Here is a 25,926-nt window from a genome sequence, read left to right on the forward strand (position 1 = left end):
TGCGTGGCCCAGACTAAGAGAAGGTAGTATTATTTTTTTTCCAGATACAACCATTGAAAGAGAACACCTACAACACTGCGATTTAGAAAGAACTTAATAATAATGAGAATTAATAAGAAAGACATTCAGCTTGGGGGTGGAGGGGCATTTGCTGTTTGGGTTTTTTTTAAACAAACCCCAAATAGCGGTTTGATGCCACACAGCTCTGGGCCATTACAAAACCTTCTGCATTAAGCACAGGGCTAGGTTTTCTTTTTTGTCGTTGTTGTTTGTTTCATTTATTTTTCTTAATTATGCAAATCTACTTCCCACACAGCCACATTTTAAACTGAAACAGAAGTCCCTAATATTTTTACGGCATAAATTATGTATGCAGAGAAAGGCAACAAATAAAATTTTGTATAAATTAGAAATTAAGACATATTGTAGACTTGCTCAAGACCCTTTTCTCCAAAGTACTGGTAGTGAGCAGAAGAGTCATGCAGCTTATCAGTAAAATGAGTATATATTTTTGCCGTTTTTCTTCAGTGCTTATTTTAAGATAATTTTTCTTTTAATGTCTGTGTTCTCAGTTCACAACTTGCTATTTCTTGCACAAAGACTGGGAAAAATTATGTTGGTTTTTCTTAAAAACAGCATTCTTACACAACATGTTGAACCTTCAACAAAGGAAACAGAACTTGCACTAAAGTTCTCTCAGCTAAAAGATGGATATATTAAAATAATAAAAAAATAAAAGGAAAAAACCTCTGCAAATAAAAAGAAACCTCTCCTCATTTGGGACACACACATTTAGCTTTTAAAAACTGAAAATTCATAAATATGATCATTGAATAACTTCAGAGAATTAAGGCTTCTAAAAACTTCAGTGCCAAAATAACCTCTCTGCATCAGTATTAAGAACAAAATATTTTCCATTTTAGGTTGTGCTTGCCTTTTTTTTTTTTAAAAAGACTTTTCTTAGTTCCGTAGGATTTTGTCACATAATATTACATACTGAAGGGGAGTGTTAGAACTGCTTATTGAGGTTTTAAGTAGTTGTTAGACTAAGTTACAGCAATAAAATTCGATTACTGATCTGATTCATTACTACTTTACATGGGGCAGTTGGCTCATTTCACCTTTTTTTCATGCTTAATGTGGCCATTTCTTCTATACTTGCCATTCAGTATCCCGTTCTGGTAGTGTCCATTAACAGCGCTATGTTCGTCACTTGACCAAAGATGTTTGCTTTGTTTGCGGATAAATTTTGTTATCCTGGCCAAAATATAATAAAGTAAGGCAGCACCTACTAGTACAACAAAGGCAATATCCAGTAAGAAATACTGATAAAAAGAGATGCTGTAAACAGCGGCACGTAGATGTTGGGCTCCGTTGTGACGGAGGATGTAATTAATCCAGTATACAGTCCGGTTAACAGGATGACCAGGTTGGTCTTTGTGAATCTCAGACAGCCTCTGGGCCCGCTGCCGGTAGCTGCGGGGAAGAAAAAGAAAGAACGGGGAAGAAAAGAGAAATTGTCATCATCGCTCTGAGCAAAGCAAGCCTGCAAACACGTAAATACACTTAAGCCTCTTCAGATCAAACAGCGTATTACTGCAGGACCCTCGCGAGCACCAGCACACTGAGGGCTAGACAGGGCAGGTAATCTGTCTTTACATCAGCCCTTACAGCTTGTTGATGAAGAATGAGTAGAAAAGTGGACCCACCTGCAACTAAAGGCAGAAATCCACCCTCCAGCAAAACTACGAAGAGCCAATCTGACCTGCTGCCAGAGGGGAATCTTATCTAATCCAAAACAAAGCCTACTGAGTGAGAAGCATTTGCCTTTCCTGCTGTAAAGCAGGAACATACCCTGCCTAACACACCACTCGTTTATGTCATTGTGCAACTGAATTACTAGAGAAACACAGAATAAAGTGAGAAACTTGGCTGTGATTGTGCAATAGACTATTTCTGCTTGGGTCCAGAGTTCAGCCTAACACTTCCCCCCTCGCCCCCCCGAAGCAGGCTGTCCTCCCAGGAGCCGCTAATGTTGAGTTCCTTCTCTCTCCCCTCACCACAGCTGCAGGGTCAACAGGTTATTTACGCAGGACTTGCCTTCCTACTAAGGATAATTGCATAACGGAAAGGTGATGCAACTCATGTTATCAAGATCTCTTTAGTGACATTCCCCCTTCTCGCTCCTTGCAGGTTTCTCCTTTCCCAAGGCAAGCGCCGCTTTAAAGACTCTGCTCTCATGAAAGCAAGAAGCACTGTCAGCGCCACGCTCCAAAACTATGGTTACAACCAGGGAACCCGTCGTTATTTTTAATCTGAAGATGGTCTGAACATCACAGATGTTTAAACCTGGTTCAGAACAACCTTCTAAAGCGACTCTCCTTGTACTTTAATATCCCTGAGCACATTTGTTTGTTGGAAGTAAAGAGCCATGAAACCCAATGCATGGGCTTTTACTTATTCCACCTGAGTAAGAAAAAAAAATTACACAGAACAGATTGGAGTCCTCATATTCGTAATAATTTTTCAGAATATTATCACTGCAACAAAAACAAAATGACCTTCCTGACCCTAAGAGAGGTTATTACTGGCCAGAACAGGAAGATGTATATTTATTTTTTTTAAATCAAATCATGGGACTTCAGAAAAAGTTACTTTTGAATACATCCGTATTTTTAGCTACAATCCAGACACGCCACCCTACAACTGTACAGGTGTATTCTGCTCCAGGCCCCTTAGGCAGCAAAACAGGCAGACTGCTAAATACAGAGCAATCAAGAAACACAAAAAAAAAAAAAGAGAGACATTGGTTTGCAACAAGGAATAAGTCAGGAGAGGTTTGTTTCTATAACCTTTCTGCCCTTCACATGGCAACTGTCACAAAAAGCAAATGAGACAACTGAGTTTTGGTGCGCTGAGCAACAAGCCTCGCACCTACACAGAAACCTCATCGATTGAGAAACCTTGTGAAATGGGACAACCACCCAAAGACTTGCCCCGATGTGCACACAAATAAACCCCAACATGCAGTTCTTCCCCTTGCACAAAAGTTCTGTATATGGATATTTATCTCATACCAAAGATTTAAACTAAAAGCAAAGAAATAATCACTCGTTCCATACCTGGGATCATTGATAACTTTTACTAGGGCTTCATACAATTCGCTCTCAGTGACGGTCTTCCAGTTCAACAATATTCCCATGCCTTTGGCCTGCACACGAGTCATAGTGTCATAATGGTCTCCAAAAAGGGGAATGCCCACCACCGGGACACCGTGGTACATGGTTTCAAAAATGCTGTTCAAACCTCCATGACTAAGAAAAGCTTTAATGTTAGGGTGACCTGAAAACAGAAGAGGCATGAAGATTAAAAAAAACATTTACATTATGTACATTTCCTTAATGTAAATTTTGAAGCAACTGGGTACAACACATTTGTCACCATGGTTCTGTAGCTGCAATTCAGGAAGACAAAGATGAATGCGACTTGTTTTGAAGTTCTCCTCCTTAAACCCACTCTGCTGAAGTCTCACATGCATTAAGTGATTTTCCTTAGACACTGAGAGGGAAGGGCCAATGCAAAGGCAAATTCTCATGCATACAAGTCGTGTAAAATTACTAATGGAGTAATTAATATACATTGTTTACTCCTGAGTAGCTGCCGGTGGTGACTCTAACCAGTTTAGCAGTACAAATGAGGCAGGGAGAGAGCGTTTTTCCTCATTATTCATACGAAATACAAGCTATTTAATGACAGGACAACTGAGGTTACGTTCTCTCTAAAGCTTCACATGCCTTACTTCAGGCTAGCGAGATCTGACAATAATGCTAACAACCTCGCGTAATGGGAAAAAGGAGACTGCCTCCGAGCAATTTAGTAACCAAAACAAATCTACCTGCTTTAAAAAGTCATTTGCCTAATCACTGCATTATGATAAATGCTCCAGCCGACATGCACACACAGACGCACACGCATGCTCAACGCCATCATCGGCACCCACCACAGCACGGGAGCCGTTTTGCAAATGCAAACACCCAGGTACCCCAGAGACAACCAGAAATATTCTGTGGCCCCCTCAGAGCTGCAATGTATTCAGCTACCCTTCCACAGGGAAGGAAGGGGAAAAAAAAAATGAAATACATAGACTCTAACATAGTCTTTACCAAGAGATGAAAGAATACCAAGTTTCATCTCTGCACCCGAGAACCCAGAGTAAGTCAGGTTGCAGAAAAAGTTTATTATCAGCTTGTAACACATGCCCAAGCTCTGTTATAACTTTCTTTAGAGAAAAATAAACGTGTGTATATATATATACACGCACAACAGTATGCACAGGAGTTTTGATGCAACATGAACAACTTTTGGATGCTCAGTTTTACAACTTTTCCATTAAGAGACCAGGGAACACCATTCCATGCTTTTTCATAAGAGAGAAAATTAACAGTTACAGTTGTCAGTTCCCTAAAATAGCAGATTCAAGAAAATTCCTACTTATTTATCTTCAATAATTTTTTTTCCTTGACTGTGTCGCTCCCGTGGCACATAAGACACTTGTGAAAAAATTTTCACATTTATTAAGCCAAATAGTCTTTGGAATAATTATGTCTTTCTCCACACAATTAACTTAAGGAAAAAAACATATTTAGTGCCAGGGAAAGATAATTAACATCAGAAAGGTGTTTGATTTCATCATCTTGAAATTCTGATGAATTCTATATTCTTGTTCTATGACATCCATTACAGAAGTGATCCTTCATTTAGAAGGACAGTAGAATATTGTTGGAAGAGCAACCTGAATTCAAGTGAGAATAATGAATACACGATCAAAACAGATACTCACCAAGGAGGTCATTTTGTGGTAACCATTCTATAAGCTTCGTATTATTGCCTAAATTCCTTGGTTTGTTTCCTGAAAACCTAAAACAATAAAATCAAATTGAAGATGACTTATCACGACCTCCAAAATCAATAAACTCAAACCAGAGAATCAAATCAAATGATCCATGAGCCCTAAGCAGATCTTCGGTTACACAGGGATCCTGTTTACTCACTGTTACAAGAAAACAAAACAGGCTCAACCAAAACGTTGTAAATATTTAATAACTTCCAACTTTGTGTTTTTTTATCATTCAATCTCCTTGCAACGTGGCTTGAAATGCAATGTTTTCTATCAACATAATGGCAACATAGTCCCTTCTCAAAGCATGAATAACTCTTCCCACTGTGACCGGCAGGAGGTTTTATAACTCTCTATGGCTCCGACTCCACTGCTTTACTGAAAGCTCAGCTGGTTCAACTCCACCAAGAACATCCCATCAGCACACAAATAATAATCCCTACCATCAACACAAGGCACTGCCTTTCAGTTGGCCAGTTTCACATCGCTCTTGATAACTGACACCGTCTTAATTTAAAAGGAGTTACTAATACCAGGAAGGGAAAGGCTGACAGCTCAGCTTCTGAGGCAAGAAGCTATTGATGAAAAGTTTGGGATCAGACCGAGACAAGGGGTTTTGGTTTTTTTCTTACTTGCTCAACTGCCCAAAATCCAATAGCAATGTTTTGCTCACCTGAGGTTGCTGGAAAAAGTTTAGCTCATAAAATACAGACTCAAAATACAAACTGATAGAACAAAAAGATAGAACAAAAGAACAATTACGAAAGTCTATGTTTACAGATAAAAGAGGAGTCGTCCAAAAAAGAGAGGAAAGAGGAAAAAAAAGAGAGGAAAAAGAGAGGAAAAAGAAGAAAGCTAAAAAAGAATAAAGAAGAAAGAAACCCTAGGATTAAATCAGCAGGATGTCACTCTTACTCCCCAGGGTGGCTTGCTTTATCAGAAATGATGACAGTATGTCACCAGTGTTATAACCTCACGACTCTTTTCCCTGTCCCCAATGCTTCTAGCATATAAACTCAGCATAGGAGTATAACCTATGCCTTATTCTACCACAAAAGAATCATTGTTCCTCCTTATTACCAGGGGACTGTGACATTTCCACAGAGAGCATCTTTCAAAAGAGCCAGGTCCTCCGTGCCACCCAGACCGTCTCAGTTTCAGCTTCTGCAACTCTAGATGAAGATGGCACAATAGGAAATGAGCGTGCTTCAAATCACCGCGAGTACATCTATCATTGCACTTACCTCCAAATAACTCTCTGAGGCAGCCTCGCCAGAGCATGTGCTAACTTATTTGCTATATCTTCTGACAGGTACTTCACTCCAGCTCCAAACGAGACGAGGACAAAGCCATTTTCGTTAGCACCATTCACCCATGTTTGGAGATCCTGTTAGAGGAAAAATCGACACTGAGCACTGTAGAAGCATAGGTAAGGGGCAGAAACAGATTAAATAAACATCGCTTAGGAAGAACAGTTGTTGGTCCCTCTGTTACTTCACGAGCCAAGTTTCCAAAGTCATAAGCATTTTAGAAGTCACTGAGTACGACGACTCGATGATTCGGAATCCATGGTACAGGCTGTGAACAGCAAAATTCTTCCGGGTTTGGCTTAGCTTCTGTATTAACAACCAGTTTCGTAAGACGATTTGTCCTTTCCTAACTAATCAGTTGACACACATTCACAAGTTAACGCGTTACATTTTAACTCACCAAAATATAAATAGATCTATCTCGTAGCACCAGCCTGGAAGTACAGCACAGGAAATACACGAGTGATGTTTGGGACTTAACTGTGTGATTTCTAGCCTTAAAGAAAGTGAGAGGACTTCAAAAGAAGCCAGAGCTTCAAAAAACACCTTCAGTTTCTACTGCTCCAGTATTTCAAGGAGCCAGGAATAACACTGCACCTGTATGGCAAGTACAGGGTGGATGTCCCTATTTCTTGGGCCTATATATACACACTATATCTTAGACCTAACTGTGTGCCTCTTCCACAGCGAGTTACCAGTATTTTATTAAATATTCACAAGTGCAACAAAGGCCTTCACATCCTTAAGCTCATCCTCCTCCTGTAATTACTCTGATATTACTCTAATTATTTCCAACTCAACTGTTGGCAGTGGAAACTAAAAAAAAAAAATAAATTGTACCACTCACATATAGATCTGTCAGTGCCAAGGAATAACTTATATTTCCCAGGATACAGTTTAATTCTGGTCTCACCAAATTTAAGCACAAGCCTGCTCAATAGGAAATAAGCAAAAGGAAAATTAAGAGCCATGTCCACAACGCACCTCTTGTCCTGGTAATAAACAGCAGGCCAGACAATAATAGAGCAATGCTGTGCTATCGCACTTCGGCACAAAACCACAAAAGCTACCACAAAAACCAGCAGGCGTAATGAAAACCTGCCCATTACACCGGGGGTTGTACGCTCATTTCTGCTATGCAGTGAAAAAGGGACTTCCATCTTCTGTACAATCCACACGTTTTCATTTGTCTTCATCCTTTTCCCGTGCACTTTCTTTTCCTTCTCTCCCTGTCCTCCCCCCCATCTGTATGGGAACAAGGGGGAAAGGGAAATGAGGGGAAGTGCCCGCGACCCGCCTCGAAGCTGAATCATTTATTATAGGCTGAACTTCTGACATAGAAGTTTCCAAGTGGTTATGTGATTTATTTAAAGATTGTCCTTGAATTTTACTTAAGGACCTAAGGCATGCTGCAAATGTAATTATATTATAGTCACTTTTACTTAGTGGTTCAACTAGTTACATCTTAAACTATTTCCTACCCGTTGTTTAAAGCTAAATAGAAAAATAACCTTTTGTGTGCTCTAGGACAAACCATTCTGAAAAGCAATCAATTGCCATGCTGTAAACGACAGCTCTCTGCCCATTTGTGACATTTGATCGAGTTATATTCTGAGAGCTCGCATCACCTGTGACAAGGTGGTTTTCTTCTGGCACCTGGAAGAAGCCCAACATTCACAGGCTCTGGTCTTCACAGGGCACCCACCCACCCTCATACCTGCTGGAGGGGCAGAAACCTGGAGGTTTCTGGAATGCCGCCTTGATGACATCTCCATGACACAGGTGCTCAAGAAGCCAACAAGGGGAGACACTCTGTTGGACCTCATACATACAAACAAGGAAGACCTTGTCTAGGATACAAAGCTCAGGGGCGGCCTATGGCTGCAGTGACCAGGAGATAGAGAAGTTCAGGATACCAAGAGGACGAGGAAGACAACAGTGGCATCTCCTGAACTTCACGAGAACTGAATCTATCCTCTGCAGAGACCTGCTTGGAAGAATCCCGTGGGATACAGCCCTGGAGAGAAGAGGGGTTCAGAAGAGTTGACTGATATTCAAGCATCATCTCCTCCAAGCTCAAACATGATCCATGCTGATGAGCGGGAATCTAAGTAAAGTCGGCAGGAGGATGAACAAAGGACTCCTGGCAAGACTGCTCTGCTTAATTAGAAATTCTGTGGGACTTCACAACTCCGATGTACCCACACAGTAAGAATTAAACATCACTATTCATAAACGGAGGAGGTATAAAATACTTCCTTAGAATGGAATTTCTAAGATACCATTCAAGAATACCCTTGTATAATAACAAAGAGCTACTATGTACTTAGAATTTTACATAGGGGAAAAAAAGAAAGGAAATTTACTAGGTACCATGGAATTAGTCACCCTACAAAAAGGCTTTTGCATTTCATCGTTGTGCAATAGCAAAGCAACCTGCTTCACATTACTATGGCTGATTTCATAGCCCAACCTTTCTAACCCATCCCTTTGAAGGTAATTCCACTGCTTCAGCGGAACACAACGTGTACAAAGGCAAACTTAGGTCTTGACAGGCAAGACAAGATCCTGCCATCAGGCTCAAAAGACGGAATTTGTCTACCATATTAAATGGGATTACACAAAAAAATAAAAATAAACGGAATACAAACTGTTTTATTTTGTATAAACTGAAGCTTATTATCTAAGCGCTCCCTCTCCTGACCCACTTTTTAAGCGTGGAATCACACAAATCCACACTCATAAGCCCTCGAACTGGGATCCAAGCAACAGAACTTTGCACACAAAGATTTTAATTACATTTCAGAAATCAGGCATGCTTCCCCTACAGACAGGTTCACACAAGGAAGAGATAAAAGAAACTAGGTTTGCCATTCTCCGAGTTGGTCAGGTGTAAATCAACTCTGATCCGAGAGATACAACATCATTAACACAAGTGCAGAAGGCAGGGACCTGGCTCAGACAGAACAACAGCCTACATGGCTACCGTGGGCTTCCAGACCAGAGCTGGATGATGCCAGGCCAACCCACATCAGAAGCAAAAAAGAGACCTGAAGTTGTCTTCGGGGTTTCTTTTAGGATGCTAAATTAGAAAGAATACAATTATGTTTTCCTCAACACAGTCAGGGTCAAAACTGTCCTGTGCCAACCTCAAGAACATCCAGAAAAGCTTCAACTCAGCTTGTTGTATTTTGACATCAACCAAAAAGTTCTCCCCACCACCACCCCCGCCCCAGTTAGTCCTAATTTTACTTAAGCTTTCCATCATGCTGGTAGTAAGAGGAATCACTTGCCTGCCTTCTGATCTGCAGCCCCTTTCCAATCTGCTTCCCCAGAGGGCTGCTGGAGATCACTACCATGCATGGGCTGCAGAAAGTGAACTGCAGACTTGCATACATCTGTGTCATTCCTAGCGTAACACAGCCTTAAGTAAATGGGATCACTAAGCATTGCTAAAAATGTAAGAATTGGGTAAAAAAAAATTTAAAAAGTTAAGAATGTGGGACTTACACTGCCTCCTTGTAATGCTCCCCAAGTTTGTGACCTGGAAGAGTCCATTATTCTCAGGTTCCTTTAACGTCTTGTAATTATTTCTCCTGACTTTAGTACAGAGTTTATAAACTGAAGATCTAGTGAAACTGAATCCAAATGAGTGGCATTCACAGGTCTTTGGTTGCAAGATAGACCTGAACGTCCATCCTGGTACAATTAGCTGGTCCACAGCACAAAGGCTGAGTATTTTCTTGTACTTTCCCTGTTCTTTACACAGCACACAAGGTATAAAAGTGATACGCACAGTAGTTAAAAAGCAGGCTATGACCTTGGCACGTGAAAGAGACTAAATGCTTCATCAACATTATTACTATGGCTATGTACATCACTTAATTCGTGCATATACATTCCTAATGTGTACTTTAGGGAGCGCACCGCGGTGGCTGTGATGCAGGATGAGCAGTGCAAAATACAAGCTTTGAGCAGCTCTCGCAAAACCCAAACCGTGGCAGAAAGCACACTGACGCCAGAGGACAATTTTGTTCACCTACAGTTTCAGCATATCTAGCCAGTATAGCCTTTACTCACCTTCCTACCTTTCCACTCATTAAGGCCATACTAGCCCTAACACCCCAAGTACCAGTCTCAGTGAAACCACCACTCCAACACTGTACGCTACAAGAGTTTCACCGTCACTTAGGCTCATCCCCTAGAAATTCACCCCTTGCTTTTTCTTAAACCCACTTACACTTTTGACCTCCAGCGCATTCTGTCTTCCTGATCTAATTACGCACCGTATGAAAATGCACTGAGTCAGGATGAGTCATTAGAGCCGCCTTCATTAAAAGCAGCTTTCCCTGTTCGGGCAGCATTTTACAGCAAATCGCTCACAGCAGGAAAGTGATCTCCTTTTGCCCAGTTTAAATGATGTTCAAGTTCACTGTAAATTCAGTGCAGGGTTTTTTTTTTTTATTAAGGATACTTAATATTCAAAATTACAACTTTTGAGGTCTAAACCTACAGTAAAGGTTTGAAGAGGGGGGGTTACTACATGACAAGCTGCATTATTGAGCATTCTTCACACCCTTCTTCAAACTTCAACTGAACACAAAATTGAGAAGGAAACACCCTTAACTTCTGCAGTTATTTCGAGCTTTACATATGAAGACAAGCACTTCTTTAAATGGTTCTCTCTTTCAGTGACTGTAACAGAGCACCTGATTGCTTTTTTCCCCCCCAAATATACATATTCTCAGGTTTTGTTGTGTAGAAAGACGAACTCTTGCCTCAATTACTTGAAGTCCTAGCATAACCAGCAGACAACACTGCTTTGCTGAGGCTACCCTGCCAACTTGACAAACTGACCAGCAGCTCTTCCAAACTAGGAATTAAACCTCAACTGTAACCCCCAAACCTTGATGAACATGAAAGTAAAATTTTTGATAGAATTTCTGAAAAAAAAAAAAAAAACAACTTAGATCAGGCACTCACATAACTAGTAGTAGAAGCAGCATTAAAAATGTAACTATTGTTTTTACATTCACACAAAGCAAGCTGACATTAATGAAGTATTAAGCTGGATACAGAGATGCACACCATAATTTTCCAGCAATTTTATGACACATAACAGAAAAGCCTGGGATTGGAGAGGTATTCATAAAAATGACTTGAGTGAGGGAGGCTGTCTTCTCAACAGTCAGTGCAGAAGCTCAACCTCAGCTCAGACAAATCTGAGCCCCTACAGCTGGACACATCACCATCTTCTTGCCCACCCTCATCCCCTCACCAAGCACAGCATGACTGCGGATGACGTTACCCCATGTGAAAGCCAGAAACCTGTGAAGTCTACTATAGCACACGTTCAGTTCCTGAACTGAATTGTGAGCTAGGTTTTGGACCAGAATTTTGGTATTCATCCCATTATAACTTTATATACATCCCCAACAAAACATCACCTGACACATACATTAGTTAATTACCATTTTCACTTGAGTTAAGTGATCAGAAAAAAGTTTGGTTGCCTATGAGTAACCATTTCTGTTGCCACTACATTACTGAAGAGTGAAGGTTTTTGAGCATCTAACTGGTCTTTTACTGAGGTTCTCCCTGGGCTTGCACGGGGAGAATAAGCACTTATTGATCTATGCTGTACTATAGGCACGAAGCGGGCAGGGGGAGGAATAAAAATAAAATAAATCTTTTGACAATTCTCAGACAGAAATGCTATTGTGCCAACCCTACTATGTGAGCTTTGTTCAGTTTGATTTTTCTAATTAGCTATTCTTAGCAGGCTTAGATGCTAAATGCACAGCTGTGACTATAGAGTGAGGACCCAGCTGGCAGTAACCAGTGGTGCCTAATACTGAGCTTTGTTTCACATAAACAAAGTACACAAATACAAACATAACCGGGTTTAATATCCGAAGCTTTCCCTGTTCAGCTGCTCGATTCAAGTGTGTAATAGCACAAATGCCTGTTCTTTGAATATGGTTGCAAACCACCATTCCCCAGTTGAGAGCACAGGCATACTATGCAACTTCTACGACAAAATGCTGCTTAGAGGAGACAAAACCAGATCTATTTCAAAATAAATAAAGAAGAAGCCACATGAAGTGATCTTCAGAAAGGAGATACTCACTGATAAGTAAACAGAAAGGTACACAGACCGTTTTTATTTGTGTCCTAATTTTTCTGTCATCTTCCAAATAGTGCTTCTCTCAAGTGAAATATTTAAGTGCTGTATTAATACATTTTTAAACTTCATTTCAAATTTTACTGAAAAAACAACGTTTCAGCACAGGCAGTTAAAGGTCATACAGATGCTGTTATATGACCTTTAATATCACTGAACAAATGGAGTCCTATCATCTGATCTGAAAGTTATGTAAAAATAATACGTCAGTCTACAGCAAACCCAGAGAAACGCCGCCGCTTTCAGCAAAGTACACTGTTTGTATTTACTTGCCATGAATTTGTAAATCAGTTTAGAAAATAGTTGGGTTTTTTTGTTTGCTGTGACAAGCAAAGGACACAGGACAGCAGCCGACCGCACCGAGCAGAGGACGGCTGGCACCTCCCTGGCTCGACACATCCAGCTGCTTTCTGCTGCCTCAGCCAAACGTCCCCGCATCAGCTGGCGCGCCTGTCACACTCTGAAGGTTATTTTTCCACTAAATTCCTGCCTTTTAAGAAGCCATGGCCACAAGGCAAACGTGTTTGTCCCATTGTACCAGGGTTTGCTCCTTTTCAAATCATCGGGCTCAGCCAGTTCAGTTAACAGCAGCCACGCTGCTCCCAACCAGGACAAGATCCTTCCCCACCCCACCATTTCCCTCTGGATTAATTGCAAGTTAATTGTCTGCTTTCCTCGGGTACAACTTGCTGTCAGCCACCAGCCTCCTCTGTTGCACCCTTGTAACTACTTTTTTTTTTTTCTGGTCTCTCCCCTCTACTCTCCATTTATTCTGCTGTCTGAAGTCAAACTTGTAAAAATTAAACAGAAAGAGGTAGGGTATTTGTAAATTATCAGTAAGTTTATATCTGGTCTTCCCTAGATATACTGATGTTGGCTGACCTGCATTATGTACTATTAAGATGCTGCTAAATCTCATTCTATTAACGACACCTACTATACACACAGTCCACACAGTTAATATTCACATTTTTTCATATTTCATAGTTCATATTAGCATAGAGTAAGATAATTCCAAAAACAATGCTTTGTAGACATCAAAAAAGCATACTCAGATTACGGCTAAATTCCTCTATTTTCTTGCTGGTTAAAGCTGTGATAACACTCTCAGTTGGCAAACTCTAGGATCTGAACCCTTTTCCACTGGGACCCCAAGCACTACTAAGAGCACTACCATCACATATCAACCTAACAAAGCTGTTGATAGAGTGCTTCCTCAATAACGTTAGACACAGATTCAGGCCTGTTGAAACTCAGACTTTTTCCTTTTATGTTCCTCACTAATTATTTGGTATATATACCGCATATTTGGCTTATCAAAATGCACTGGGGAGGGAAAAAAGTCTTTAAAGCCTTATAAAGTTTTTCAATGTCTAAAATGTTGCATTTTCTTGTCCCTGACCTCTACTGCCTTTTCCCATTTAACATCCAACACCGACAAAATGTTTAAATCCAATTAACTTTAAAAAGAAATGAAATTCAGACTCAAAAGTGCAGGCAAGAAATACAGTACCACAAGCCTTTGTCTTTCCCTCCCGTGTCTCAGCCCTCTCTAGAGTTACAGGCGTATCCAATGAAGCCTCCCAGAACATGGTCTACCTAAAACTAGAGGTCAACCAGAAAACTGCCGCGCAAGTACTTCCCTGATGCAACGTTCTCCGTCAAAAATCCATTACTCACTGGACCTTTGGCAAGCACCCTGGGAAAGCAACCTTGCCTTTCAAATGAATGGAAGGTAGGCAAAAATAAGAAGTTTGCCCTTCAAGAGAGGTGATTAAAATCACCGCATAGAGTAGCGGGTGCAGCAGAGGCAGACTCGAATCTAAGATTCAGATTAAAAGCCTTGTTGACGTTACCCCAGAGGAAATATTCTGCTAAAAAATAAAATAATAAAAAAAAGCATTCATGCCTAAGCACGAAGCCCCATCACATAACTTTCAGGCATACACAGAAAAGTTTGTGATTATTAAACATAAATGCAAGCTAAGGTTTTGCCAATCCTCCTACAGTTTCAGTAGCTGCATATGTAGTAGAAAAGCTGCACAAGTAACAGTTAAAAAAAGACAGTGTTAAGTATCAGAACTGTTTTTACTTACTCCGTTTACAGAGCAATGGGTCAAATTAAGTTGCAGTGATTACAGTAAGAAGCAAATTGAAAAGCAGCTGAATTTAAAATCCAGACCTCCACATTACAGATACTGACATATAGCCCCATCCATAAATCCACATTATAAGCTAGTTTAGGTGAGAAATTTAGTGTTTCATTGTTCCAGTATGACACCTGTGCTCTGTGGATGGTGGGAGATATAATTCTAACCTGCAGCTTGGATTTAATAATGGCAAGTTCTTCATTTCCTTTTCAGATGAAATAGCTTCTCTTTCTCCCTGGAGGTTATCTCCTCCCTTCTCCCTTTCTTTAATGTTTAAATATATATAAACACACACCCACACATGTATTTGTGTGTCTGTATACACACAGAGATATACACACGTAATATTTACATATGTTTATATAATATTTACATATTTTAAACAGGCCATGAGTCATCACCCCTTCTTCAATAAGCTTAGGACCAGCTGGCTTCCGAGCCTGTGTTTAAGTATTAAGATCTCAAATCCTTCAATAAGACCTCCCCACTCTCCTCTTCTGCTCCTACACTTAGTTCGGGGGACCAGGATCGCACTCACAAACTCTTAGGAGAGCCCCATCTACATGTGTGTTTGTCTCCCCCTCCACCTTTGTGCGAAAAGCATGAAGGCCGACCAAGCACTTGCAGCAGCATTCGGTGAGCAATTCCCTGGTTTCCCCCTCTTACGGGGAGCATTGAAAAAAAAAAATTACTGTACGCCAGGTTTCAGCCAAAGATGAACTGACTCCCTGGAGGTATGATTCTCTGGAAGGCAACCTTTTAACGAGAACAGCATTATTGGAAGACAGATGCTTTTTTAGGCAGAGAAGCTGAAGATACATTCCTGATTTTCCCTGCACTCTTGTGAAGGTCAGGTAAGAGGTGCTTGAAGCCACACCACAGGAGAGGTTACATTCCACCTGCTCTCAGCCACTAACGCCAGGGCAGGGAGCCAGGCATGGGACCGTCCCTTCTCCTCCCCATCCATCGTGTTTGGTTCTTCCTCAGAAGCCTCCATCCTCTCCTGGAGAGCCCTGCCACGGACACCTCGCCACCCCAAACAAGGGGTGCTGGCTAACACTAACCCAGCCGCAGCATATATTAATGCCCAAGCAGGTTATTAGCCAAACACCAGTTATCCACTTCACCTGAATAACCTTTAAGCAACTAGGACACATGAAAAGAGAAGTTGGCTTGATTACAAAGATCGTTTTTTTTATAAATCAGTAATATTAATAATTAGGCTTGCTGCTCTTAAATGCCAGCTTTGTCTATGTGCCAATCTCCCAAACTATACAAACATGGGGTTCAAACTCAAGCACATTCCAAATACTAGAGAGGAAAAAAGTATGCCTTTGGAAATAAGTTCCTATCTTCTGTTTCTCTGCAAAATGTTAGAAATTATCCTACAGTCTGCTAGAGAAGCAGCCATGGAAAAACACTAGCTCGTTATTTGTCCTACATGCAGGTCAGTCTTCAGAACTCGAAAGCGACACTTGAAAGCACTGCCCATTACCCAAGTAATCAAATCTTGTTGATTTGTGCATTTCAGTACAAAAACTATGAATTACGATATTTTAAAACAGAAAACCTGTTTATAATAGTCAGTTATGTTAACCTGTTTGATTTTTTGTAAATAAAGAAACATAGTAAAATAACTTCAATGATTTGACCCATGCAACACCCGAGGTCTGAGCCTCGCATTTCCCATTCCCGATACACACAGCCATCTCAGCTGGAGAAATAACCACTTTGTACTACTATCCCTGAACCAAGTAAACACTTGCTTTTTGATGGACAGCACAGGCTTGCTGAAGAACTTTGGTATTTGTTCATCAGATCACTGGATACCACCTTATATTTGGCACACGTACTTGGAGGGTCCACCTTCCCAACCACGTTTTACTGGAGCTACTTAACCGATTTCTGAGATCAGCCCTGCATCCTTTGCCCAGTCTCTTACACTATACAGGTAGGTGCTGAATCATGTATCTTCCCAAATTTAAAACGCAGTAGAATAGAGGAATAGACATAGTTCATCAACCTAGCCGTACCGGCATATCTGAGAGTGGAAACAACAGCAGTTTTATGACTGCAAGTACCTGAATAGCTCAGGCTCTTGCGTAGCAAAAGATCAATTGTCAGGGGGGGAAGCAGCTTTATGTGGAAATATATTTCAGAGCCAAAATCCATGATCACGTGGTTCAGCACCAAATTTACAGAGTGCCCCATATTCTCTATCACCCTCAAAAGACTTTTTGCCTCCCCAGGTGACAACCACACACATTTTAAAACAGCTCTAGAATTGCTTTACATCACCAGAAATTTACAGACAAAAGTAGCTCTTTAAGAGCTATGCCCCAGACTTTAAAAAAAAAGTGACAGTGCTGTACCACGTACAAAAATCTACTGCTACAGTCTGCAAGAGCTTATAGACACTGTCCCAGAATTTGAATGAAGGAGGAAAATCTGATCTTTAGAATCCTTTACTCCTTAGAATAAAACGTCTCTTTATTGCTCTACATAATTTAAAAGATAATAAAGATCAGCTAAAACATGCCTAGTAAACATACCACTGTCAGCAAGACTCGGAAAAAACCTCAACTTTTTAGAGAAGATTTTCAAAGCCACCAATTTGTTACCTTGATCTAGATCTGTATAACAACAAGATCAGATAAGAGATCCACAGGGAGGAGTGAGTAGGTTACTGTAATTACTATTTGTTGACAGCTAGGGCTGAAAGGACAGCTTCTACTTCTGAAACGTGAACACCCTCTTTGTAGCATAAGTTTAGTTTACTCAGGTAAAGAAGAATTAAAAAAAATAAAAATGAATTGTCATTTGTTTCTCTTTCCCTGTCAAGGACAAATGGCATTCAGCCTGGAGTGCCACCTCAAGATCAACATTGAAAAAAAGCATTGCGTTACACAGAAATATTTATGAAACTTCAGAAACTGCGTAGATGTGAAAAAGAAGCAGCTCAACTTAAAAACTACAGGGTTGCATCATTTTAGTCTGCAATATACTATTTTTTTTTTCCTAAAAGCGACACAGATTCTCTCAAGTAGAACTGTGTCCAAACTGCAGGATCCAATTCATGTCCAAACACACCTTATCACCGACTCGTTGATGGAAAGGAGTCTTTTTGAAACTGTTCAGCTGCTTTTCTTGCAGGGAAGACGCCTGCTCATTTCCAGTGCCCTCTGCCCTCTCCTCGCTAGGGACCAGGTATTTCCCGAGGCAGCTGCTTGTGGCACCCGTCACATTTCTACCCTGATTCAAGGACGTATCTTATCAGGCTGATTAATACCTACCTACCTATCAACCTAGTCACAAGATATAAATGCCATAGCAGAGGTTTCCCCATTGTTCCTTAAAGCGTGTGTTACTTTAAAAAGCCAGCTTCATTCAGCTTCGCAAGATCCCTCTGGAGAAGATTAATACAAGAGAGGCAGAGAAGCCTTTTACTTTCCTAACAGACTGCCAGTTATCTGGAAAATACTGCCAGCTGACACCATACACTTCATAGTTTAAGTCAGCAGTGACCTTAAAGACTTGATATTCAATCTGTCTCTAGCTTTTCCTCTTTTAAGGCTAATTCTGCTTGCACTGTCCTCTATGCAATTCAGAACATACTCTTTTTGGAATTAACTATACAAACCCTGGACTCTCTCTCACATGCATGCAAGATTTTATTCACTTATGGGTAATGAGTGCAGCCACATTAACCATCTCCTTGTCTTTCAACAGCGCCATTAACCATCTCCTTGTCTTTCACACAGCACACTATGCAAGAAGCGTCTTCTAAATCCACACACTGAAAACAGCAGGCTAGCTACCACAGATGACGACTCCTAACTGTGCAGTGCCTATTGCCAATGCTGAGCTTTGCAAAGCAGTGACCACCATGATGAAGCACAGTGACACAAGTTATGCTCAGCTTCATCCACCTGCAGCAAGGATCAGAGGAGCCATCCTCGGTAATTTTAGTCACTGACATATTGCCTCTCTGCAGAGGGCAAGACTAACCCCGCTATGCCGAGAAGAAAACTCCCAGCTGCCCGTGCCATGCCGCAAGGTGCTGCAGGGAGCCAGGCAGAGCGGTGACCTCCAAAGGACCCACTGCTCTCCTGGCTGGCTCTTGGCTCCCGCTTCTCATCAGGCTGATCACTGCGACCACGCCGAGGGACACTGCGCCAAGCGCAGACCAACATCAGGTCACTGCCTTAGAGGGACAGCAAAACAAAAAAAAAAAAAGAGAGAGGAGGATGGGAGCCTGGCAAAGGCTTCCCAAGGCATCTGGGCAGGCTGCATCCTGAAGACACATTTGCAGTTTGTGTACCACAGCCGGGTGCTGCGTGCTGCAGGCAGAATTGCTGTAGAGCTCAGCAGCAGCTAAAAATCATGCACGCCACAAGACCTAACTGCACAATCGGCTATGCTGGTTTCTGATCTTACCAGGATACGCCTCGCTAAGGCCAGTTCCCTTCACGGGTGACGCACAAGATGCACGGCTAACATACGGTCCCTGCAGGGACTGCAGCCTGCCCCTACCCGAGCACCCCGCCAGCACGGCAGAGGCTCTGCGGATGCACTGTGCGGGCTCCGGCAGCTTGACTTTGGCTACATCCACTGTGGTCCCCGAGCCGAGCACACACACCCCCCTCCCCCAAAGCACATCACTTAAAGGCCAAATGCTGCTACAGACCCTTATATCTCTTACCAGACATTCAGTTTGCAGGAGAAAAAGCTTCCATCCTGACATCCTCTGAAATAAACCTAATTTACCTGCACCAAAAATACTCTGCCCGCATGCAGTAAGTGGGGATGACTGGGGGATTTACAAACCCTTCCACTGCCCTAAAACAAAGTCATTAATGCAACTGGGACAGAGACAGAGGAAAGCAAGAGCTCTGGAAACCATCCCCTCACAGATGCACCATTATGACATGGATATTCAGCACCCTGTGCTACACACTATTAAAGCTGTGTTTTTCTAACTTTTCTTTAAAGAAAGTTTAGGAAAAACACAGGTGCAGACTCTGAGCAACCACATCCCCTAAAACTGAACAGCCATCCTGTAACAGTTTGAAAGGCCTTGACCTTTGTCTCCTCTTGAATTGTTTCATTATTACTCTCTGCCTTTTCTTTTTTGATTATGTTAATTCTTAACAGAAAAACAGAGCTTTTCAGTTATGTGTAGGAATTCAGATTTGGTTAAATAAACTACTTTTTTCTTTTTCACTGCCCCCCCCAAAAAAATAACAAACTCTCACTTCAGACAAGGCAGCAGTGCCACCGCTGAGGTGCCTGAGTATTGTATGTTGAGCAGGTATTTTGGACCTGAAAAAAAACAACACGGATTTTTTTTTTCCCTAGCACTTGCCTAACAGAAAAAGTGGACTAGGCTACTTCTAAGCAGTTTTGGAGAATGTAAGAGACTTGCATAGCTTGTAATAGCAGCTTAAAGTTGCCTGCTAAAGCTGTTACGTCCAGCCACATACCCCTCTCCTCTGATGATCATCTCTGGGCAGGAACATCACTTCCGTTTACGAGACAGCTCCTGAAGCATCACCATTTCCAGCATCACCGTTTCCAGCCCAGAAACGTGAACCAGCTCTGCTTCTGGCTTACCTTAATGCACCAGGTACTAAAAGCTGCAGAAAATAAGTTAGCAAAGGCTCCTGCCTTAGAGATGCAACAACAGCTGAAAGCAGTCGCAGCATCAGCTATCCAACTTTAATCTGCCAGGATAAGGCGACAGTTAGAATTCTATCTAAATCTTCAGTAAAAACAAACTGATTGCCCAATGATTTAGCTACAATACATACCACAGTGGATTATGCGTAACAGTTTAGGCATGGACAAATCATATGATAAGAGATGAACACAATCACTTTGTCTCTCGCATTCAATCAAATCTTGCACTTAGAACATTGTAAGAATGAATTGCCCAATAAAACTGAAAAGAATGTAAATAATGTCTCGGTTCACACATAATTATATGGTGGTTTCCCCCCCCCCCACAGTAATAAGTATTTGCCAGCATGTACTCTATCTACAGATATTTCAAGGTCACTGTCAGTCTGGCTATGTTAAACATTTTACTTATTGTTCCACCTTCTTGCATCATAAAAGATTGTAACAGGTTGAAATCTGTGGTTCCAGAGTAAATTTAGAAAGTACACAGAAATATATTCTCAAAAGGCTCCAGATATGTATGTGCGTATAAACATATATCTCTGTATCTATACACACACATAATCCTATAGCAAAACACTGAAAGAAAACTGCACCTTTCATTTTCTTCCACTCTATTTTATAGCAAAGAAAGTGCTATCTGCTTTTGAGGACAATTTTTTTTTTTTTTACCCTAAAGACCAATCTACAGAGCTAAAAAAAAGACAATGTTGATGTAGTGCCCAAATTTGTCAAAGACATTTTTCTTATTACAGAAAAAGAAAATATCAGTTTGGAAAAAGTGCTGAAACTCAGTCGAGCCAGGAAGTTTTTCCGGGAGAGAATACGGCTGGACTTTTAGACAGCACATGTTACCTTTAGTCTGCTTTCTCAGAATATCTGTGCAGCCTGACGCTTTCTAAACACGAACACATTAATGTACACGCAAGAACCACCAGATAGAAGCAGCACTGTTACAGTCATCTCTGATGACACCTTGGAGAACAGACAACAGTATAAGCTGGGATCTAATCACTACTATTTTCAGAGTGCGATTGAAGTGCCTCCTCTCATTCAGCTCAGATACATTTAACATTGAACAGGGGAAGAAAAAAAAAAAGACGAGGGAATTGGGCTCACCACTCCACATCCTGCAGCCCAGATGAGAATTATCTGATATTTTCTGAGTCAGTAAAAAAAAAGGTACTGTGAAGTCAAGACAGTACCAACAGTGCAAAGAATAAAAAAAAACGAAACAGAAAAAAAAAAAAAAAAACACCCCTCAGCCTTACCAATTTTCAGGGTAAAACAGGTGAAAAGCAAGCCTGGCAGTTTTCACGCAAAAAGCAAAGGCTGAACAAGACACTTTTAGAAGGAAATTGTTGAGCACTGCAGGTCTACCTATTTATCACCCAGTCAGATCCTGAATTGAAGATGATTATTAATGGATGCTTCTATTTGTTTATGCATACATAAATAGAAGCGTAAAGGACATGGTTTTCCATGAAATTTCTCTCTGCCCATCACTCGCTATTGTGTTGCTGAACAAGGCATTCTTGGGTATCAGGTATCAAAGATCACATGGCACACTGAAGTAATCAAACTTAATTATTAATCTGTGCAGCCAGGATTTCTGGAATCAATCCAGTCACTACCACTATTTCAGTCTGACATTCAGTACCTGATGGCAAGTAAGCATACAGTAAAAATTCATATTCGAGTGCAGCAGTGGTGCCATTTGTGTCAACTCACGCCGTCTCCATTTCTTAGCCCAGTCTCTTTGTGCTTACATACACCCACTTTTTTAAAGACATTTTTACCTATCAAAACAAGGGAAGCAAAGTCTCCATAAAACCACTACTACCGTGAAATTAGATAGTATAACCTATCAAAGGGGTTCTTTAAGCATAAGCAGTATTCATCCATTCTCCCTTCTTCCCCTGTTAGCCCACACTTGGTTAGAAGCTACAGATGTAGTTTCCAAGAAAGCATGCACTGTTTTTTCCTCTACCGTACCATTAAGCACCTTACTGAAACGCAAAATACTTCCTGCAACCACAAGAGACTCATTTTGACAAGTTTGTGTCTGCTAGTTCCCCTCACCATCACCCCAAGCTACTTCCAGTGACTTCAAGGGTCTATTTCACCAAGCAACAACAAAAGCCACTGGATCCCATTTGGAATTCACAGCTTAAAAACCGTCATTTATCATGTGAGCTCAACTAGATACCACAGGAATTACTGTAAAGCTCAGCAAACCTTACTTCTGGCAGAGGGCTGGCCGGTTTGGTTAGGATTCCTCCCACATAAACAACGTTGGGTAGCGTGGGTCTCGGAAACTCCAGTGCTACATCAGTACAAAGCATCCACAGGCTGGATCCATGAACCAAGTCATACATAGACCGTTCTGGCAGAACCTTGTGTTTCTGCATTATCCTTTCGTATTTTGGCAGAACCAAAAAACTGACTCCAAATCTTGAAATAAGATAAACAACAGTATTTTTAATCCTCTCAAATAGGTTCATGTGATCTGTGAGCAGCGAGTTAAATTCTGGAACATAAGACAGGGGAGCTGGAGCACCCACTTCTGCTGGATACCAGAGGCCAGTGGAGAAGACGGCATATTTAACCCCTAAAAGATGAGCTATAACAAATCCACACATCTCATTGGGATCAACCAGGAGCAGGTCAAATTTTTCCTGTTTCAGGGCACGCATGAGGTTTCGGTTGCCAACAATCATGTCGCAGTTCTTGGAATAATGGTCCAGGATATCGAACAGTTCAAGAGCTGTCAGTCTCCCAGAGAAGATACTCCTCATCTTGGACTGGAGAAAATCATCCGAGGTGCTGCTGTTAAAGATCCCTGGGTAGCGCTGAAGTCTATAGTGATTAGATGGAGGAATCTCTCTGCCCTCAGAGAGGAGAAACACTGTCTGGTGACCTTGGTCATGCAAGGCTGAGGCCAGAGTCTTGAAAATATAAAGATGGCTTTCAAACATAATTGGCGGCACAACAACGATTTTGGCAGCCCTCGCTATCCCGACAGCACTCCATAGGAGAATGAAAGCTGGAGCGTACGGCTTCATAGCTGAAATGAAAAATAAGAGCATTACATCAACAGAAAACAGGTTTGTATGCTACCTGGGAATTTAAAGGAGTTATTACGTGGCTGCCCCATGAAAGCTAACCGCATCTCCCTGTTTGAAAGGCATCTTTGCAGCGGTCACAGGGAACAAGAGAGCCACTCAGCTTCAGAGTGCATCTGGTAATGCCCGGTTTCCAGCAAGATCCGCCTTTTCCCCCCCTCCCACCTGGCATTAAGGGTAGACAAGAGACTTCTTCCAACACAGATACCAATACGGCACCTGCATTAAATGGCAGGAAAACCAACTGAGACAATGACACAGCCTCCACAGAGATGCCATGTGCACCGCTTCCGAATTACTTATGCCATCCAACAGCTCTAAGGTCTTGAAGTCAGGTCTGAAAGCTAGATCCTGCTACATTTGGGATTATATTTAAAAGCACAGCTGCATTATTGTCATTGTAAAATAAATATATATACACACACACGAGAATTAGAAAGATGATAAGTTCAAAGACCCAAAGGCTAAAATCCCATATTTATTCACATGAGACCCAAAGGACGCCCTGGTGATTTTCAGTGCATAGGATGTAAGATGACTCTTATAAATACAATTCAGTCTTGCCCCCTCAACTGGAACTTCTAATATGTCCGTTTTAATTTTGGAGTTTGAGCTTGCCACACTTCACGCTACCGTTATTACGGTTAGGAGCATTTCTACTACAAGGTCTTGTCCACCAGTTACCCCCAGCTTTCAAGCCATCCTCCTTCAATTTGCAACTCTCTGTTCTAATTTAAGGGTAACATTTTCTGCCATTTTGTTTTCATATAAGCCAATGGGAATAGAGAAGATAAGATTTTTTTTTTCCTCCTAAAAGGACATACAAATTCATGCGACATTTGTCTTTAGTATCAACACTCATCAGCCATACCGGTGCAGAAGGTCAAAATCTGGCAGGAAGATGCTACCTCTGAATAAGAACCAACTTTGAGCTTTCAAAAATGACACTTTCTGTATGAGAACAGGTGAAATAGCAGGAGTTAGTATTACACATGTGAACATCACAACTTCCACTGAAGCACTTTTAGAAGTACTTGTTTCTGAACCTACTTAAATCAGCACTTAAGCACGCACTCAAGCACAAACTTTAGCCTATGCCGAAAACCCCACTGCCACCCTAAACACAGAGTTCCTGACAGCAGCAGGTTGCCAGGAAAAGGGAAAATACCCACACGCCCCCAACCCCATGTTTTGGTGAGTAAAGCCTATAAAATATTTTAAGGACCAGATGAAAGCAAAGTGCATTAGAAGCATGGAGAGGGCATGTCAGAAAGCTCCTCAGCCACTTCAGCCCTCCTAGGACAGAGGAACAAGTGCAAGCCAAACCAAACAAATCTGCTCTTTTCTCATGCCAAACCAATCCATGTGGAAACCCAAGTCTGCTGCAGTGTCCTTTGTAAACAAGCACAACAGAAACATAACACTGCTACTTAGTCCTCATTATCTCCTTACAGCGCAGTCTTATAACCCTCCTACAACAGATTGCTCAGGACATTTTTAGCTTTTTTTTTTTTTAAATGTTAGGTGGGTTACCAGCTCACCAACAGAGCATCTAATATTTGTATTGCTACTATATAATATTGAGCTTTCTGAAAAACACCCCGAATTTCTCCTACTCCAGCTGCTGCAAGTGGCTTGACTTCAAAACACTTATAAGCATGCACCAAGCCCGAGTAAAGTTGGAAAAAAAATCACCACAAGGGACATCAGCTATCAAGTTTCTCACATGAAAAGTTTTCTTACTGGATTTGAAGACTCCTCCACACTTGACTTCAGGTAGTGATAGCCACTGCCTAGGAGGAGATTACTGACCATCACTTAGAGATCTTTACCTAATTTTAAATTAATTATCACCAGCAGTAGTGCGTGCACAAAAAATTTCATTCAGGCAGAGACACATGGGTTTTGCCAGTTTTGTTTGTTTTTCTTTTTTTTTTTTCTTTACCAAGACAAAGCCCACAGCACAAAGATGCACAGCGAAACCTTATAGTACCCATGGGCAGGTAGTGAGGAACTGAAATACGGAGAATTTATTGAGGTCTCCACACCACCACCACATTCACAGGCTGACAAAGCATTCTGGGAATGCTTCGCTCCCATCCATAAACTTGCAGGTTTCAAACTGCAGCAGAGGGCTGTACAAGCACAGAAGTACCCAGGCTCAGTGTAGTGTTCAATATTGGTACCAACAAGCCACGCTGAAGCTACCTTCAACAGGGCCCCACTGGAGGATAACACTCATTAGGTAAGTGTGGTTTTAAAAAAAAATAAGTAAATAACAGTTTGTCAATGAATTACTAAAAAAAAAATGACCAAACTTGGAAAAAAAACATTGATTACATCACCCCATGCTAGAAGCATTCCCATGGTATTAAGTTACTACTCCTGTCAACAATAGCCATAGTACAAAACCATGAATGGAGGTGTAGGATTGGGAAACTCAGAAACAGTTAATGTTTCTATCAGCAGTATAAATCAAAGGTTCCTGGAGCCTAAGGGCTAGTCAGGATCTAGTCAGGATCCAACAGGTTGCCAGATGCAGGCATGCCGGCTGTACTCTTATCTCCTGACCCGATACAGG

The 25,926-nt window shown here is 41.4% G+C and overlaps 1 protein-coding gene across 1 annotated transcript in view; it reads right to left on the minus strand.

Annotated features, from left to right (window-relative positions):
* Positions 1-247: 247 nt before the first annotated feature.
* UGT8 (UDP glycosyltransferase 8) overlaps positions 248-25,926 on the minus strand; it is a 41,484-nt gene continuing 15,805 nt past the window's right edge. The window contains exons 2-6 of the mRNA XM_074589014.1: positions 22,464-23,287; positions 6,142-6,284; positions 4,841-4,917; positions 3,123-3,342; positions 248-1,476 (exon numbers count right to left, since the gene is read on the minus strand). Coding sequence (XP_074445115.1) covers positions 1,113-1,476; positions 3,123-3,342; positions 4,841-4,917; positions 6,142-6,284; positions 22,464-23,285 — 1,626 coding nt within the window. The 5' untranslated portion in view covers positions 23,286-23,287 and the 3' untranslated portion in view covers positions 248-1,112. The remainder of the gene's footprint in view (positions 1,477-3,122; positions 3,343-4,840; positions 4,918-6,141; positions 6,285-22,463; positions 23,288-25,926) is intronic.

This window comes from Larus michahellis, chromosome 5 (genome assembly GCF_964199755.1).
Source record: "Larus michahellis chromosome 5, bLarMic1.1, whole genome shotgun sequence".
NCBI lineage: Eukaryota > Metazoa > Chordata > Aves > Charadriiformes > Laridae > Larus > Larus michahellis.